The sequence below is a fragment of the Megalobrama amblycephala genome, linkage group LG4, assembly GCF_018812025.1.
Source record: "Megalobrama amblycephala isolate DHTTF-2021 linkage group LG4, ASM1881202v1, whole genome shotgun sequence".
Taxonomy (NCBI): Eukaryota; Metazoa; Chordata; class Actinopteri; order Cypriniformes; family Xenocyprididae; genus Megalobrama; species Megalobrama amblycephala.
The window spans coordinates 56,023,161-56,040,491 of record NC_063047.1 but is presented as its reverse complement, the minus strand read 5'-3'; the positions used below and the strand labels follow the sequence as shown (position 1 = coordinate 56,040,491).

General features: G+C 38.2%; 2 protein-coding genes across 8 annotated transcripts in view; one reads left to right on the top strand and one right to left on the bottom strand.

Moving 5' to 3' along the window:
* arhgef15a (Rho guanine nucleotide exchange factor (GEF) 15) overlaps positions 1-3,692 on the top strand; it is a 16,885-nt gene extending 13,193 nt beyond the window's left edge. For all 3 annotated transcript variants that reach the window (XM_048190096.1, XM_048190097.1, XM_048190098.1), the window contains 4 exons: positions 1,227-1,394; positions 1,502-1,581; positions 2,038-2,142; positions 2,225-3,692. In XM_048190096.1, coding sequence (XP_048046053.1) covers positions 1,227-1,394; positions 1,502-1,581; positions 2,038-2,142; positions 2,225-2,376 — 505 coding nt within the window. In that variant the 3' untranslated portion in view covers positions 2,377-3,692. The remainder of the gene's footprint in view (positions 1-1,226; positions 1,395-1,501; positions 1,582-2,037; positions 2,143-2,224) is intronic.
* On the bottom strand, positions 2,663-17,331 carry LOC125267986. Of its 5 annotated transcripts, none has more exons than XM_048190105.1 (19): positions 17,084-17,331; positions 16,832-16,884; positions 16,641-16,730; positions 15,753-15,877; positions 15,275-15,418; positions 15,100-15,168; positions 13,743-13,931; positions 12,919-13,015; positions 12,560-12,777; positions 11,862-12,015; positions 9,871-9,998; positions 9,671-9,788; positions 7,400-7,608; positions 7,168-7,282; positions 6,911-7,080; positions 5,167-5,264; positions 4,792-4,934; positions 3,419-3,464; positions 2,663-2,792 (listed from the first exon to the last, which is right to left on the bottom strand). In XM_048190105.1, exons 1-18 carry the CDS (start codon positions 17,125-17,127, stop codon positions 3,430-3,432), a joined length of 2,199 nt encoding a protein of 732 aa, XP_048046062.1. In that variant the 5' UTR covers positions 17,128-17,331; the 3' UTR covers positions 2,663-2,792; positions 3,419-3,429. The 5 variants fall into 5 exon arrangements, with proteins under 5 accessions (XP_048046062.1, XP_048046060.1, XP_048046059.1 ...); XM_048190103.1 differs by having other exon boundaries at positions 9,871-10,079; positions 15,753-15,874; XM_048190102.1 differs by having other exon boundaries at positions 9,871-10,079; positions 17,084-17,330.

Sequence of the window (17,331 nt, the reverse complement as noted above, 5' to 3'; positions counted from 1 at the left end):
AGTTACACCCTTGCCTGGGGGGGTTCAGTGTTTACATTTTTGGGGGAGAATGGCATACTAATAGTAGACAATGAACAATAAACTGGGTTAAGAAAAAAAAAAATCTTAATCTTTAAAACCAACAACTGCAGGGGGAAAAAACTTTTTAGCTAGGCTTTATCATTTACTGCTGTGATAATCATGAAGTTAGCGTCACCCTGGTTCCCTCGATAAAAACTGATTTTTCCATTGACTTTCAGAAAATATTCTCTGTTTCCAGCAAAAGTTCATGATTCTTATAAGTTCTGTTCATCATGATAATCTTCAAAAACTTTTTGAAGCCTAAATGCAATTGGCAGAAGTAAAAAAGCTTAAGTTAGGCTATAAAGAACTAAGCCAACATCACCACCAATCAGCTTTATTTAAAATCTACAAGTTGGAAAGTTTGAGTTAGAATAATTTGTTAGAGAGTATAAACACAAAGAGGCTGTAATAGCAGACTAGTCAGTATATGAGTTTTCCTGTTCAGCGTTTCATATCCCTTAAGTTTAATGTTCTCATCAGACTCTATAGTCCCATTAAGCCAGTGGTCTCAAACTCAATTCCTGGAGGGCCACAGCTCTGCACAGTTTTGCTCAAAGCCTAATCAAACACACCTGATCCAGCTAATCAAGGTCTTCAGGATTACTAGAAACTTCCAAGCAGGTGTGAGTTGGAGCTGGTTGGAGCTAAACTGTGCAGAGCTGTGGCCCTCCAGGAATTGAGTTTGAGACCACTGCATTAAGCAATTTGTTAGCAACCACCTTTTTTAAGAAACATACACCCGGTTTCACAGACAAGGCTTAAGCTAGTCCTAGACTAAAATGCATATTGTAGCCATTTTAATTGAAAGCAACTTGTACTGACATTTGCAACTGACATCTTGTTTTGTCTCAAGATGCACAACAGTAATGTTTTTTTTCTAGGGCATGTTTATAAAAGCTACTTAAATGCCCTAATTGAACTAAGGCCTGATCCTGGCTTAGTGTAAGCCCTGTCTGTGAAACTGGGCTATAAAAACTTAAATCATGAGTGGGATATTTCTGATTTAACTCAGCTTATTAGTAGAGACTGCAAGGCTTCTGTGATCGATGAGGGAGACATCCAAAATGTGCAATGGTGCAGGTTCCCAACATTGCTCAATATAGTGAATTAATCATGGGAATCTTTGACCTTAAGTGGTGCCCTTTTCTGCCTCCTCCTCTCAGTGGCTGTCCAGACCGCTTTGTGGTGATCGATCATGCTCATCGGTCTCTGGTTCAGGTGCAGGCTACAGAAAATGGTCTTGGACCACACTTGGATCACTGTTTCTGTCTGACCCTCCTGGAAAACCATCGGGGTCACACCTGTGAACACCTGCTCAAGGCTAACACAGAGTGAGATTTATGTAGCTCATGAGTTCTATTCTATTCTATGAAATAACCAGTGTTTTTACATTTTTAGTCATTCATACCTCTCATTCTTTTTTATACCCTCTCTACAGGTCAGACATGCATAGGTGGATGGCTGCATTCCCATCGATTAATGGAGCACTTTGGGAGGAGAAGATTTATGAGGACTGGGGTAAGCTTTCAATTTATTAAGTCACAGACACTGTAGGAAACATTGTACCGTGATCTAGCATTTTCTCTAACTGAAAAGTAAAAAATTAAATCAGTGGTCATTTACTCCCCTTCATGCCATTTTATACGCCATAATGTTTCAACTTTTTCCATAGAGCACAAAATGACGACATAAGCAGAAATGCTGTTGAGTTCAATATGTGAAAGTAAATGGTGACCAGTAGCGGTCAAGCTTCAAAAATTGGGATGTAAAGCTCCTTTTGAGTTCCACTGGGTAAAAAAAAAAAAAAAAAAAAAAAAACTTGGCTATCCTATTAATTACAACATAGACTTATCCAGAATATAATAGGGGAAGCTTCTTATAAAGGTTTTCATGTTACACAGTGCATCCTGCTCTATAAATAACGTGTGTGCGCGCGTATGCACGTGTGTGTGTGTCTCCCTCTCTCTCTATCAGACTGTCCTCAAGTGCAGTGCATCAGTCAATATGTAGCAAAACAGGCAGACGAGCTTAGCTTAGAGCCATCTGATGTCATCAATGTGCTGCGCAAAACCAGTGAAGGTACAAATAAAATCCCTTAAATTCTTAAATGGACCCAAAACAGTTACTAAAACTGATTTCCATGTTCATTCCGCTCCTCAAGGTTGGTATGAAGGAATGCGTCTCTATGATGGAAAGAAGGGCTGGTTTCCAGCAGAGAACGTGCTAGAAGTAACCACTGATCATCAGAGACGACGGAATGTGAGAGAGCAGTACCAAATCTCACAGACAACCAGTCAAAACACTCAAAGTTGACTCCAACTGACTTGTCCTAAAAGTACCAGTGGTAATCGCTACCCATCTTACTCATCCTCTCTCCCCAATAGTTTCCGGTCACTCTTTGATGCTTTTTTTTTTAAATATGCAAAAAACTGACTGTTCAAGACTCCATGAAACTGTCTGAGAAACAACTCCTTCCGGTGTGTGATCTTTCCTATTGAAACGGGAAGTTGGGGCCAATTAGTAAACCCCTTTACCGATGTCATCTTTAGAAAAATTAAGTAAATCAAGAGGATTTTACAAATGTCAAAATGGAAGCATGGATTGTTAATCAAAAAGAAAGTTTTATTGGACAGATCTGTTGTTGTCATGAGGTAACAGGACAAGCCCCTTTCATTGTGCTGTCAGGCTCCACCTTCAGCTCCATAGAAAGTGCAGGCAAGTTGTTATTGCTACATTTGTAATAAATTCAACACACAAAAACAAACAATTAAAAATATTTTCAATTAACTCCTTTTCCATGTTTACCCCAATGTTAAGAAAACAATTGGGATAAAAATGGATACAACAATAGTCTTGGAGTTTACTCTGCATTATGCTGCGTCCAAGGCAATAGGTCTCAAAGGTTTTTGATTATTAATGCCAATATACACTCACCAGCAACTTTATTAGGTACATCTTGCTAGTACCGAGATGGACCCCTTTTGCCTTCAGAACTGCATTAATTCATCATGGCATAGATTCAACAATGTGCTGGAAACATTCCTCAGTGATTTTGGGAAGTATCAAGTCGCGGGGAAGTCGCTAAATCTAGCGACAAAATTGCTTAATTGGCAGCACTGATCTTGACCATGTCTACATGCCTAAATGCTTTGAGTTGCTGCCATGTGGTGAGCTAATTTGATTTTTGCATTAACAAGCAGTACAGGTATACCTAATAAAGTGGCCGGTGAGTGTAGAAATGCCCTATTCACAGGTCACCCAATATAACATTTACGACTCATTTGTGCATTTTTTTTTTTTAATAAGAGCAGATTTACCTTAATATACATGATTAAATAATAATAAACATGATTACCTTTATGGGTGTCATCCTCCAGCTGGCATGGAGTGCATTTTTTGATCTGTAAGTATATTGAATAAAGAAATTAATGCTTTAAGAATGTATATGTAAAGTTACATTAATCTTAATAGCCTGTTAGCTTTAGTGCAATTGAGAAATATAATATTCAGAACCAGGGTTCCCAAATTTTGTCAGCTGAACCTCTATGATGTAATTTTTTGAAGTACTAGTTGAAATGTAAACCTTATTTTTGTAAGCCTTCAATAAATAAAATGTTAAATGATATAAATCTGATTTTGTTTATAAAAATTAGTCATTGAAATGTTGCCTTGGTTTTAATTTTACAAAATTAAACTATTAAAAAAAAATACAGTAATTTAGCTTCTATAACAAATCTCACAAATCCCTGCAATTCCATCCTAGAAACACAAAAACTTTGTCTGGCTATCACCAGACCAAGCTCAATTTAAAATTGAACATTGGTCTGAGGAGTCTGTATGCATTTTCTACTGCACAAGAGGCGTGATCAACGAGCATTATTCACGCAATTGGATAGTCCTTCAACCAATCAGATCAACGATCCGGGTGACGTACTTTGCAGAGCGACGCGAAAACTCCAGACAGGTTTAGTTTGTATTGGTTTGCAGCATTGATCAGCGGTTTGCACAATCAGCAATGGCATCAAGCGATTTTTGCAGGTTGTACAAAAAAACAAAACAAAAACATGAAAGTGAGTGGTATTTACACCCACTCAAGCGATTTGTTTGCTAAACTAAAGTCATTCAGCATTGTCGAGAGGTTAAAAGGAATTGGATTGATGGTCATGCTTGCCGTCGCTTCTCTATCGTCATCTTGTTATACCTGCCAATAGCAAGCAAGGTGGATAAGACAGTCTGTGATTGGTTCCCGCAAAAGTGCAACAGAAGCAGTAGAAATTAATGTACGGGTTTCCAGACTGAGTTGCCGGGCGAAATCAAATCGCCGGCAGATCAGGCTGGGTTTACCCAGTCTAACAAAAACTTAGACCATTAAGTGCATTTTGTCTGTCTTTTTTTCTATTGTGAGCAGAATAAATGTTCCACAACACAAACTTTTAATTAAAAATATACCAAATACCAAAAAACCAAATAACAGTGCATAGCAAAATAACTATGATATAAAAACGGACTAATGGGAAGGGAAAAGGCAGTTTGTCCAATTACACACAACAGTACTTTGTCTTCTACCATGTGACAGATTATTTGAAAACCAAAGGAGGCAGATACCATGTGAAATGGCCTGTGATGCCTGTTGCACTACTATTGTCTGCCAAGAGAGTCCCCAAGTACCTCAGTAGGTTGTTTACCTGTTACAACTGGTATCTTGTGAATGACTGATCTGTTCCTTACCTCTGTCCTCAAGATGCCTTGTGTGTGAAAGTGAGGCTGTTTTGAGTGTGCGTTTCATAGGTGGAGGTGTAGGAGGATGGGACGGCAGGTAGATGGCAAGAGTGCGATTTCCATTTTCCGGATGGACACAGCCAAGTGGAACCCTGAACCCAAGAGAAATACAGAGAATTCAATAAGGAATGTGTCTGAAAGTTTATGTGCTTAATGAGCTGGGGCTGCACAGGAAAAGCGCATCACTACTTAAGAAATAGATTTTCTCGTAAGCCCCATTTAGTTGTTCAATGCGTATTTGACATTCTCTACAACACCCTGTATTCATCTGTCAAATTGTGCACTATGGGTTCATTATTGATTTGTTATAAAGGGGTTTTATACCTGTAATATAGTTGAGGTTGGCTGAGAGGTCTCAGGTGTGGAGGAAAAGGGGGTGTGTTTCTCACCTCATTCCTGTAAATCACCTGATCACCATCATGCTGCATTTAAAACAGGTTTAAAAATTAAATTATAAAGTTCTGCAAGCCAAAAAAAAAAAAAAAAAAAAAAAATGAAGAATGTAGTAAATAGTGCAATGCATTATTATTATGGGTGATGCATTTAAAAAAAAAAAAAAAAAAAAAAAAATATATATATATATATATATATATATATATATATATATATATATATATATATATATATATATAAAATATGCTATTACAAAAAGGGGTAACTATATTTTAGTGTCCTTGTTACATGTACTTAATGTATTAACAGTAAATTATCCATAATTACATGCAACTAACCCTAAACCAAACCCTATTCCTAACTCTAACACTATAGTAGGTATATGTTGTTAATATAGATACTTATAATTACTCTGTAACAAGTGCACAGATAGAGGAACCATCTTTGAATAAACGTGTGAACCAAGTATATTCAAAATTTCAAGTTTAGATGAAAAATATTTAAAGGGATAGTTCACCCAAAAACGAAAATTATGATTTACCCATGATTTACTTACCCTCAAGCCATCCTAGGTGTATATGACTATCTTCTTTCAGACATACACAATCGGAGATATAATTAAAAATATCCTTAGTCCTCCAAGGTTTATAGTAGTTGTGAAGGAGGGGGTGGGGGGTGGGGGGGGTTTTGGGGCACATTTTGAAAAAAAAAAAAAAAAAAAAAAAAACGCATCCATCCATAATCAAAGTAATACTTACGGCTCCAGAGGGTATTTGGTTGTATGAGAAAAATATCCATATATAAACAACATTTCACAAATTCAAATAACTAGCTTCCAGCGGACGACCATACGCATTGTAGCGATATTAGCTCAAAGGGGAAATATTAATTCATTAATTATACATTATGATTAAGAATATTTGAAACCGTTAATTGGAAAATGAGAAGTGATAGAGTGAAACCGAAGTGGGAACAGGAAATGGAGTTATGAAGAAAAGTCAAAAACCCAAAATGAATCATCAGTATTCATAACAAGCCTTCTTTTAGCCCTTAGTTCCAGTGAAAGGAACTCTTAATGCTTCAGCATACCAAGACATTTTGGACAATTTCATGCTCCCAACAATGTGGGAACAGTTTGGGGATGGCCCCTTCCTGTTCCAACATGACTACACACCAGTGCACAAAGCAAGGTGTGGAGGAACTTGACTGGCCTGCAGAGAGTCCTGACCTCGACCCGATAGAACACCTTTGGAATGAATTAGAGCAGAGACTGTGAGCCAGGCCTTCTCGTCCAACATCCAGTGCCTGACCTCACAAATGCGCTTCTAGAAGAATGGTCAAAAATTCCCATAAATGCACTCCTAAACCAGAAGAGTTGAAGCTGTAATAGCTGCAAAGGATGGGCCAACTCCATATTAAACCCTACGGATTAAGAATGGGATGTCATTAAAAGTTCATGTGCATGTAAAGGCAGGCGTCCCAAAACTTTTGGCAATATAGTGCATCTCAGATTGTGATAAATCGTATACACCTTGGCTTGAGGGTGAGTAAATCATGGGATAGTTTTCATTTTAGGGTGAACCATCCCTTCAAGACTAAAATACAGTCACTATGCATTGCTTAAACTAAAAACTTTTCAATATTTCTCTATACACTGAGGCTGACAAGCTCCTACTGTTGCAACAGTGCCACAGGAGTCTATGGAGAAGCTGAATATGGCCCTGGAGTGGTCAGTCTCTAATGGTCTACAGGCAGGATCCAAGAGGGCTGTGTGATTGGGGTTCACTGGGGAAGAAGCACCAGCTGTGTCAACCATCACCACCATTCTTCCATCAGGCAAACACACTGCACAGAGAAGGAACATGTTTTTTGATCTTCTGGATAAAGTTCCGGTATGTATAGCTCAAGAGTACAGTGGTTTGTATAAATTACCCAGTAACTCTCTCACAGGGAACACACAGCGCTGCACATGAGTCTGTTCTTCTGCTGTTTCCAGATGAACTAAACTCACCAGCACACTCACTAACAGACCTTGCAGTCCCAAGCCCTAAGAAACAGAGGAAAACACTATATTGATCTTTCAGTGTTTAAATTATTAAAGTTGATACCAATCATCTTACATGATTTCAATAAATAACGGCTGGTCTCAGGGCCTTTCATGTACCTCATAGGCCATGCCAGGGGCGTAAAGTGGCACCTCCAGGCTGAGGTAGAGCTCATGCGGATCCAGAGAGAATCCCCCCAGCTCCACCAGCTCCCAGTCAAGCCTCATTCCTCCTACATACAAACTCCACTCAGAGGAGTCTACATTACCATAGTAAGCCAATGTACGCACACCTCGCACTGTACATTCTCCTTCCAGCTTTGGCAGTACTGAGAAACATGGACACAGATAAAACAAATGCATTCTGTAATTGCTCCATTAATAAAGGACAGATTCAGATTTGTTGCTGCATTCATGTACTAGGCAGTTAAAGGGTTAAGGGGTTTTTGCTCTAGCCATTTAGTTCGAAAGAGTATGGCTCACATGAAAAACTAATAACGTGAAAACAGTGGACAGTGGTACCAAACCAGAAACTACATGTAGGAGGTGGATTTTGTTTGGATGCATGGTAACACTTTACAATAAGGTTCATGTTAACGTTAGTTAATGTGTTAACTAACATGAATTAACCATGAGCAATACATTTGTTACTGTTTTTATTAATCTTTGTTAATGTTTATAGTTTGTTCATGTTAGTTCACAGTGCATTAACTAATGTTAAAAATACAATACGTGCTGCGCACAATTTTTTTTTTTTTAAAGATATTGGCTTTACATGCTCATTTGTAGTTACTTACGGGTAATAAAAAAATAAGTGTAAAAATCCCTTAAATGTTCAAAACTGTAATTTTTCTTGCAAAAAAATTAACATTGTTGCAACATTTGACCAAAAATCAACATTTGGTTAAAATCTCATGTAATAAATAATGAAATGCTATGCAGGATAACCTTGTAAGACCCCCTACCCCCCATAAAACACTTTCTCATTGGATCTATGCAAATCTCACAGGTGACCTATTTTGATCTCAAAAAGGTGAGTTCTTACCTAAAGGTGAGGAGTTTGCATCTATGAATATATTAGTAAATGTTGAAATTAACAATAAGATTAATAAATGCTGAAGTAGTGCAGTTCATTATTAGTTCATGTAAACTAATGTAATTAATGTTAACTAAATGAACCTTATTGTAAAGTGTTACCGGATGCACTAATACTATGGCATTAAAATTGTATGTAAAAGCAACTTGTACTCACTTGTTCAGGAAGTAAATAAAATTTTTTAGATACCACAAGTGAATTTAAGACATCACAACATTATAATGTACAGTATGACACACGGAAATTCATTTTGAGATTAGCTTATTTGTTTTAAAGAGCTTTTTGTTTTTCTTTTTCTTTTTTTTAAGAGAGGCTATTTGTATGTGCAAACAGCAAAAGATGCCATTTACACAAAGTGAAAACAAAATTTTCTTTGCACTATACACATACTAGTCGGACGCCATTTGCAAAATGTAAATGGTGTTAGATGCCATTTATACTTGCTGCTAATAGCAGTAGATACTATTTGAACCTCAGTGTTTTGTAGTACATTACAAAACAGTATGCAATGTATGGGATTACAAATTTAAGAATCTGTTTAAGATCTGATGATCCTACGTCCTGACATAACATCACATGAAATACTAAGGTGAAGTATATTGCATTTAGCATTTTAAGGTAAAGATGATGACATCAGATGAATGATTCCGTTTAGCAAAGTTTCCAGCAAGAGTTTTCTGCCAGTTCCTGTTCTCTTTATTTTATGTCTAATGAGTCAGATTACTGAGATTCTCACCTTTTGTCATTAATGGCTCTTGGAGTCCCATTCTTTGAATAGGTATGCTGATTGGATTAGGACTGGCGACACTCTAGAGTCTGGGGCAGGTTCCTATACCTGAATACTTCATAGGCATGCTTTGTTTAAGGTAGTCTCCCTGGTGCTTTGTCTCTATCCCTAAACACTGCCCCCTAAAATGTATATAAACTTCAATGTACACTGCCTTAGTTAGATTTGATGACTGCAGCTACCGACAGCACGTGTTCTCAATAAAGAATCCTGCTGAAGATTCATCCATGTCTCCTGGTCTTCGCTTCTGAGATTTCCAACAAATGACAACATTCAGTGTAAATGATTATTTTTATTACAATCATAAATTGATGCTCAAACTCGAGTTGGTCATGTCAAAAGCGAAATCTGTTATTCTTGCTTCCTATGCCACTTTTCCAGTTACCAGGCAAGTTTCTTTAGTAATTGTCTGACTCAATACAATGGTTGACAGAGCAAGTGTAAATAGCTTTGGCCAATGGCCAACAAGATGGGTTAAACTAACTTTTTGTGGGTGGACATTACATACCTACATCCTGCAGGTCTGCCTCAACAGTAGCCGGATAGTTGTAGATCTCTCCATCAGGAGACAGAATGAAAGAGAAGACCCCAGAGAAAGTGTATCTTCTTAACCGGTCTCCCAAATACTAAACCACCAGAGAGGGAAGGACGCATGCTTTATAAAAAATATCAATAAAAACACTTTGACAAATGTATGTGGTCCATCACCTTCTGTGAGACGAATGGATGATAGAAGGGCATCTGAAACAGATACATGTATGTGTTGTTTGGGAAAGGGTTTTGAGAGAGACGAACACCATTCCTTTCCATTTCCTCCCAGAGCACCAGCTGACCTGCTACGGTCACATTCCCCAGAGAAACATCATGAGGAAAACAGCACAAGGAAATGGAGAACTCTCCCTGTGAGGGCACGGTCTCTACATTGGCAGAGAGAGAGAGATGGCCTTGACCTCTGCAAGTAGGTGGTACCTTGCCAGAATGCAAAGTGGACAGGACTTCATGGAGATAGTCAGGCTAAAGCCCCGGGTATACTTCACTTTCTGCGCCCGGACGCGTCACACGCGCAGTCACGTCCGCGCGTCTTTCAAAGTATACTACACCACAGATGCGCGCGGATGACTGCGTTCGTCACATGCGCAGTACAGCTTTTTTCTATGCTCTACCTGACATCGGAGAGCAGCACTGAGTCGTGTCATCAACGTGACATTCACTGGACATGATCGGAGAAGGAAAGAAGTGCATCCTTTCCCATATTTTACTTATCCCCTCCATGAATTTGCCACCCTAAATAAGTCTTTGTACTCTTTAAAGGTCCCTTTTTTTCCGTGGTTTTTTGAAGCTTTGATTGTGTTTATAGTGTGTAATATAACGTGTTCATGTTTCGCGTGAAAAAAAAAAAAAAAAAAAAAAAAAAAAACACGGTATTTTTCACATAATTTACTTATCTGTATACCGCTGTTTCCACTGTCATAAAAACGGGCTGATGACTTCCTTGTTCTATGAAGTCCCTCCTTCAGAAATACGTAACGAGTTCTGATTGTGCCAGCGGTTCCTGTGTTGTGATTCGATAGCTCTGAGCGCACCGTGCCCGGAAAAGTCACGCCTCTTACCATAACGTGGAGATGCATGCGCTCAGTGTTATTGTAAACATGTCTTTAATTTTACCTTATCAATTTGAGCCGGAATCAGACCCGGTGATTGGAATGCGGGATGAAAATAACAGCGTTTCGACGACATGGCGACAAACACACTCTGCAAACGCAACTCTTGTGTATTTCTGTGGGCGGAGGTTAGTCAAAAAACTGTTTTAGTGACGTCATTAAAGAAGGAAGTAGAGGGATGTAGTCCAAACTGGCCGTTCGATGTAGGCGACTTCTGTTAAATAAAATATCTTGCTTGGCATTGAACTTTGAGCTTTAAAATTTTACAGATTTTATTTATACTCTAACAACAACATTACACACCAACTAAAGTTTGAAACATGGGATCACGAAGAACGGGACCTTTAAACATGAATTGTACAAATGTGGTTACTTTCTAATCTTTTTGCACAAACGCTGGTCAAGTTCGCTGTCCATTGTCGTGTTTTTCTCTTTTTTCAAGCGTGTTTTTAAACCGGTTTTATCACACTCTTCTTTGACGGCTGAACACTGTGCTCAATACTGTGCGTATTGCCACCTAGTGGACTGTTCTATACTGCTTGCGCATGCGCTGTTGCACGCGGACTGTCCGCGCGGTCTCGAAATTTGGCCTGCACGCGGCCAGGGTGTGCGGCCGGCCGCGAGCCCTGAATTGTACAAATGTGGTTACTTTCTAATATTTTTGCACAAACGCTGGTCAAGTTCGCTGTCCATTGTCGTGTTTTTCTCTTTCTTCAAGCGTGTTTTTAAACCGGTTTTATCACACTCTTCTTTGACGGCTGAACACTGTGCTCAATACTGTGCGTATTGCCACCTAGTGGACTGTTCTATACTGCTTGCGCATGCGCTGTTGCACGCGGACTGTCCGCGCGGTCTCGAAATTTGGCCTGCACGCGGCCAGGGTGTGCGGCCGGCCGCGAGCCCTCCGCATGACGAAAATTACGTCATGCGGACGGTGCACGAACGCGGACGGCCGAAGTATACCCAGGGCTTAAGTGAGACAAAAGTAACAAAGCAGCTACAGAAGAATGTGTAAGTGATTTGGCTTGTGTTTCTCACTGTTAATAAGCGTGACTGGTCGGGGCAGGCGATAAATAAAAAGTGTTCTGAATGTCCGTTGCCGAGTCAGACTCCACGCTGTATCCTCCCATTCACGCAACAGGAAGACGTCCACAAAATATGACTGAGAGTAATGTCCATCAATCACGTGACTCTGACCAAGGGGGGGTAGACAGTTGGTAACAGAAACACAAAATTTAAAATGTTTATATTTGGGTAAAGGAAAAATGTATAACACACACCAAAATATATCAATTTATTCAGACACCTTGAACATTTCATTCATTAATACAGTTTATTCACTATAGTTTTAAAAAAAAATGGTAATAAAATATGACAAGATCTCAGAGTTAAACTATCAAAAAAAATTTATCTTATGTCAGACAACACGCCAGCAAAACATGGTTAGGTCAAAGTGTCTGAATAATTTTTGGTTCCAAATTTTTATAAATTTTACTGGTAGTCCATTGTATGAAGAATTTTTGGGTATAATATGTCACAGTTTACTTTATTTTGCCATCCTCACTTACATAAATGAACTATAGTGTCCTCCTGCACCCACTAGTAAAAATATACTAATAATTTTTGATTTGACCACACTTAAACACACACACACGCATGCACGCGCACACACACACACACGCACGCACGCACGCACGCACAAACTAAACACTGAGGGCATATGATCTCTGGGATACCTTGATAGATCCTCCTTCAGCACCAAATGGAATACGGATCTCCAGTGTTCCATTGTTGTCATGAATCATGTAACCACGCTGGTGGGCAACACACTCAGACAGGTAACGTCCTCCAACACCCAACTTAAGGCCCTTTTCTATGAAGGGAGGGTGGACAAGAGGGGGGAGGTTGCGTGGGAGAGACCACAACACATCTGAACCATCCATTCGGGCCTGACCTACAAAAGGATTTGAAGAGGTGGTGAACGTTTGCATGAAAGAGATCAGAAACAGTTCAGAAACATAGTAGATCTTAAGCAACAGTTTGAGCGATATATTGACTGGGAGGACTAAAATGGGAGATGGCAAGAACAACATACTCATAGTGCAGGCCACTGACATGTCCATAGTCAACAGGGTCCATTTAAGCTTGTACAAGATGGTGGCACTGACCACTTCCACATCAGTCTCACCCAACTGAAACCATTCAGACAAACAATGATTTTTATAACAGCTCACAGTGAAATTAAAATTTAGGCTCTTATACCAAGGAACATTAGCACTGACTTAACAGAACTTTCATTTTTGGGTGGACTTTTCTTTTATCACCCTCATGTCATTCATAACCTGTATTTCAGCGGAAATACTTCCTTCAGCGGAACACAAAATATAATTTTGAAACATTGAAACCAACTGAATTCCAAAATATCAAAGTATCTTCTTCTAAATATTTCCTTTTATGTTACACAGAATAAAGTCATACAGTTTTGGAACAACATAAAAGTGAGTAAATGACAAAATGACATTTTTGGGCGGAGTATTCTTCAATTCCTTTAACAACTGGTGTTAAACCAATGTCAAGAATTTAAGATAAGATCTAGCAGCTTAAGGCTGGAATACACTAGACAACACAAGAGGTCTTCTAAAATCGGCTCAAAATCAAACATGTTTGGAAAGGGTTTCAATTGTACATTATCTAATCTTATGTAAAATCTGTCAACTCCGACTGCCAAAAACCAGCACCAAGCCTCAACTCCTCCAGACGACAAATTAGGGCAAATATCTGTGCAGTCATGTAGTGCATTTCACATGATCATTGTGGCAAAAAAAAAAAAAAAAAACACATTGAAATGTAGAAAAATCAATTAACTCGAGCTGCTGTCTAGATGGGATTAGTAATCTAGTCCTCTGCTTTATCCTTTACCTGTAGCATGTATGCCAGTTTGGATCTGTAGGCACAACGCAGGAGGATGCGACTGTCAGTGGTGTTAATGTGGTAGCCCAGCAGGTGTGCCATTCTCACTGGCACAGTCTCCTCCCTCATGCCACCCTCCTGATGAAGTACTGGTATGCGGAATACCACCCTCCATTCCCTCAAACCATCATCTAGCTCCTAAGATGATCCACCAAAAAAAAAAAAAAAAAAATAATAATAATAATCACAAGTACTGTATTGATAGCTGGGGAGGGCTACACAACACTTAAAGGGTGAATTGTGTAATTTCTGTACCAGTAGCAGCACCAAATAGAATTACAATCTTTTTGAGTGGCCAAGACAATCAAGTCAAATTTATTTGTATAGTGCATTTCAAAATAAACATTGGCTCAGTGCAGGTTTACAGAAAGTCATACTGTTTTGTATGTAATGCCTTTTAGTGCTTTATTGTAGAGCAAGTTTTAGGGTTGGACGATATACGATGATACACATGATCCTCCAGATTTTAGATCATGCTATATACTTTTTATAGTATTGTCTAGTCATCAGTGCAATTGATAGAGATTTAAAGAGATTTAAAATAAATCTGTATAGTTCTATTAAGAAATTTAAACATTGGTCAGATTTGTTCAAAGAGAGACCAAGCGATTCGCAAAGATTTCATTTAATGAAAACATGATCGGATATCACGGGTGAAAAGTCTGACACTCAGGCAGATAATGGTCTGTTTTGTTGTTTAAAAAAAACAAAAAAAACAAAACACAATTCTCAAAAAGCATCAGTGAAGATACAATTAGGTTGTCTTAACTGTAAAATATCTGACAGACAAGGAGTCTGATGAGAGTTTAACTTTATCCAAATTTAATTAGCAATCATTTAAGCTACAATGTTGAGGAATATAGTTTATGGCGGAAAATTAAGTAGCATCTCTGAATTCAGGCAGAATTAATATAATGTGATGCCATCCTTTACTGTGGTTGAAAATTGCTTTTCCTGGTAAAGTTTTTGGTTGAATATTATATTGTGCTAAAGAGATTGGTCATATGGCTCACCTGTGAAAAAGTCAACAGACAGTGATTTAATCACCCAGTGAGCAAGCAAAAGGTAAAAAAAAAAAAAAATAAATAAATAAATAAAAACCTGGGAAACACAGGCTACACCAGGGAGCAAGATCTCTTATGGCTGCATAGCAAGAATGGCTGGCTCAAAAAAATGGCGTGAGTAAAATTAGTCAAAACCTAACAATGGAAGTTAACTCAGTTCACAGGTGCAGCTAGTCATGAAAGACACATGATAATTTCAGACACATTAAATCCAAACTGTCCAAATGCACACAGTCTCTTACTACAGGGGCTGGGGTTACCCACGCTGTGCCCATGTGATTATTAGGAGGCAGCTGCTTCAGCACAGACACCTAGGGAATAGAAAAGCATCAATGGACTGAATTTTGTTTCTACACAATGGTTTTATATTTGGAAATTTAAAATTTATAAATACAAAATAGAAGAGATTCATTCCACCTCCATGTAGTTCTGCTCACAGACAAGCTCCCGAGGCCCCCATGGGACCTGAAGAGGGCAGGTGAGCAGTAAAGGGTAGGATAACTCCTCCCCATTTGAGTCCTGATTTATAAACCACACAAGCAATCGAAATTCTGCCTCCCTCTGAAACCAAAAACAACCAACATTGCCAACCGTTGTGCTCTCATGCTTATAAAAACATAATTAGCATACGGGGTATAGGGTGGGAGGGGGAATTGATTGCTGTTGCTAGAAATTCAAAAAAAAAAAAAAAAAACATTTACCGATTTCTCAGTATGTGGTAAGGTAACCTGTTAATTGGTTAACTGTTTTGCTGTAGCACTTTTACAGTTATTTATTTATAGTTATAAATAAATTTATTTATTTATTGTTTTTTAAGAATTTGACAGATGTAGTGACTTTGAACTGTTGTTGTATAGAAAAGCCTTATTTTGAGTGACATTTGAGTATATATTACCTGGTTCTCCACCAGACAGGCCAAGTAGGAAACACGCAGTAGCAAGTCACCCCAGGAGTCAAGAGTCATAGTATAGCCACACTCTGCTGCCCACTGACCAGAAACCTCATGGACCTCAGAGTCTGCTGTGAGAATGAAGACAATTACATAATTTCAATTACCAGCTGCAAGGCAAATTAGGGTAACCTGGGACAATGAACAATGTTTTATATTTAAACTCTGAGGTGTAATTTTTTTCTCCATCATAAGCAAGTCTACTCAACCTTAAAGAAAAAGTTCACCCAAAAATTAAAATTCTGTCATCATTTACTCACCCTTATGTTGTTTCAAATTAGTATGAGTTTCTTTCTCCTGTTGAACACAGAAGAAGATATTCTGAAAAATGCTGGTATCCAGGCAGTTGACCGTAGACATTGACTTCCAATGTGAATATTTTATATATTTTTTTAATATAATATTTTTTTTCCTACTATGGAAGTCAATAACTACCATCAACTGCATGGTTACCAGCAATCTTTAGAATATCATCTTTTGTGTTCAACAAAAGAAAGAAACTCGTACTGGTTTGGAACAAAATAAGGGTGTGTAAATGACAGAATTTTCATTTTTGGGTGAACTATCCCTTTAAGATCAAGTAAGTCATTATGATATATTAGTTGTTTGTCCTGTGATTGAGGTGTTATTTGTGGGTCAACAAGTGTGCTGACTTGCAGAAGTCAAAATGACAAAACTGTCCCAGATTACCTTAATTCACCCACACAATGTGCTTCAAACCAGAAACTATTCAGTGATGCATTCAGGCTTCTTAAATTTTGACATTAACATCCAGTTAATTAAAGGAAAAAGAAAAATGAAGGAAAAAAAAAAAAAAAAAAAAAACCTGAATACCTTGAACATCAAATCTAAATTTGTAGCCAAGAAAATTTGAGTTGACAGACAACCAGAAATGACGATCATGGCACTCTGTCCTGAACATACCTGAGAAATAAACACATTTATCACACCTTGTCCATCGTCCAACTGTCTATAGAAAAGCATTACCTAAACCTTTTGAACTTTTAATAATTTTATTTGCTTACCAATAGGTATGGAATCAGTAATAGATATAGGACATAAACCTAGCAAAAGAAACCTGAAAAACACATTTTCTTAACTGATAATCACAACGTCTTCGCAGCCGTCTATAGGCGAAATTTTCATTATTGGGGGAAAATTTAAACTCACCATAGCAAAGAAACGTAACACATGACCATAAAGATAATTTCTGCTAACTGTATACAGATTTTTAATGAAGAAAAACGGATTTTTCAAAACAATTTTATACCGATTACCTCAAGTTTTTTTCCAACAGGTCAGAAGTCGCGTGGCGCTTCATTTTGACTGGTAAACGCACCTGTCAGATTGGCTTGGTCAATCAATTTGCATGTCACGTGATCCAATTTTATGTTCCTTTTTGCGAACACATTTAGATTCGCACGTCAAAACCTGGTCAAAACTCGCACTTTCTAATTATTTTCTGTGTGCGAAGGTCTTTGGGTGTTCAGGATCGAGGGACTGACACTCTATTAAAACCCATACA

Coding starts and splice junctions, on each gene's coding strand:
- LOC125267986 (XM_048190102.1), bottom strand. CDS start 17,127: ATGAAGCGCCACGCGACTTCTGACCTGTTGGAAAAAAACTTGAG. Junction 16,885..17,083: donor CTGTTGGAAAAAAACTTGAG/GTAATCGGTATA, acceptor TGTGTTTTTCAG/GTTTCTTTTGCTAGGTTTAT. Junction 15,878..16,640: donor ATTTAGATTTGATGTTCAAG/GTATTCAGGTTT, acceptor TCATTCTCACAG/CAGACTCTGAGGTCCATGAG.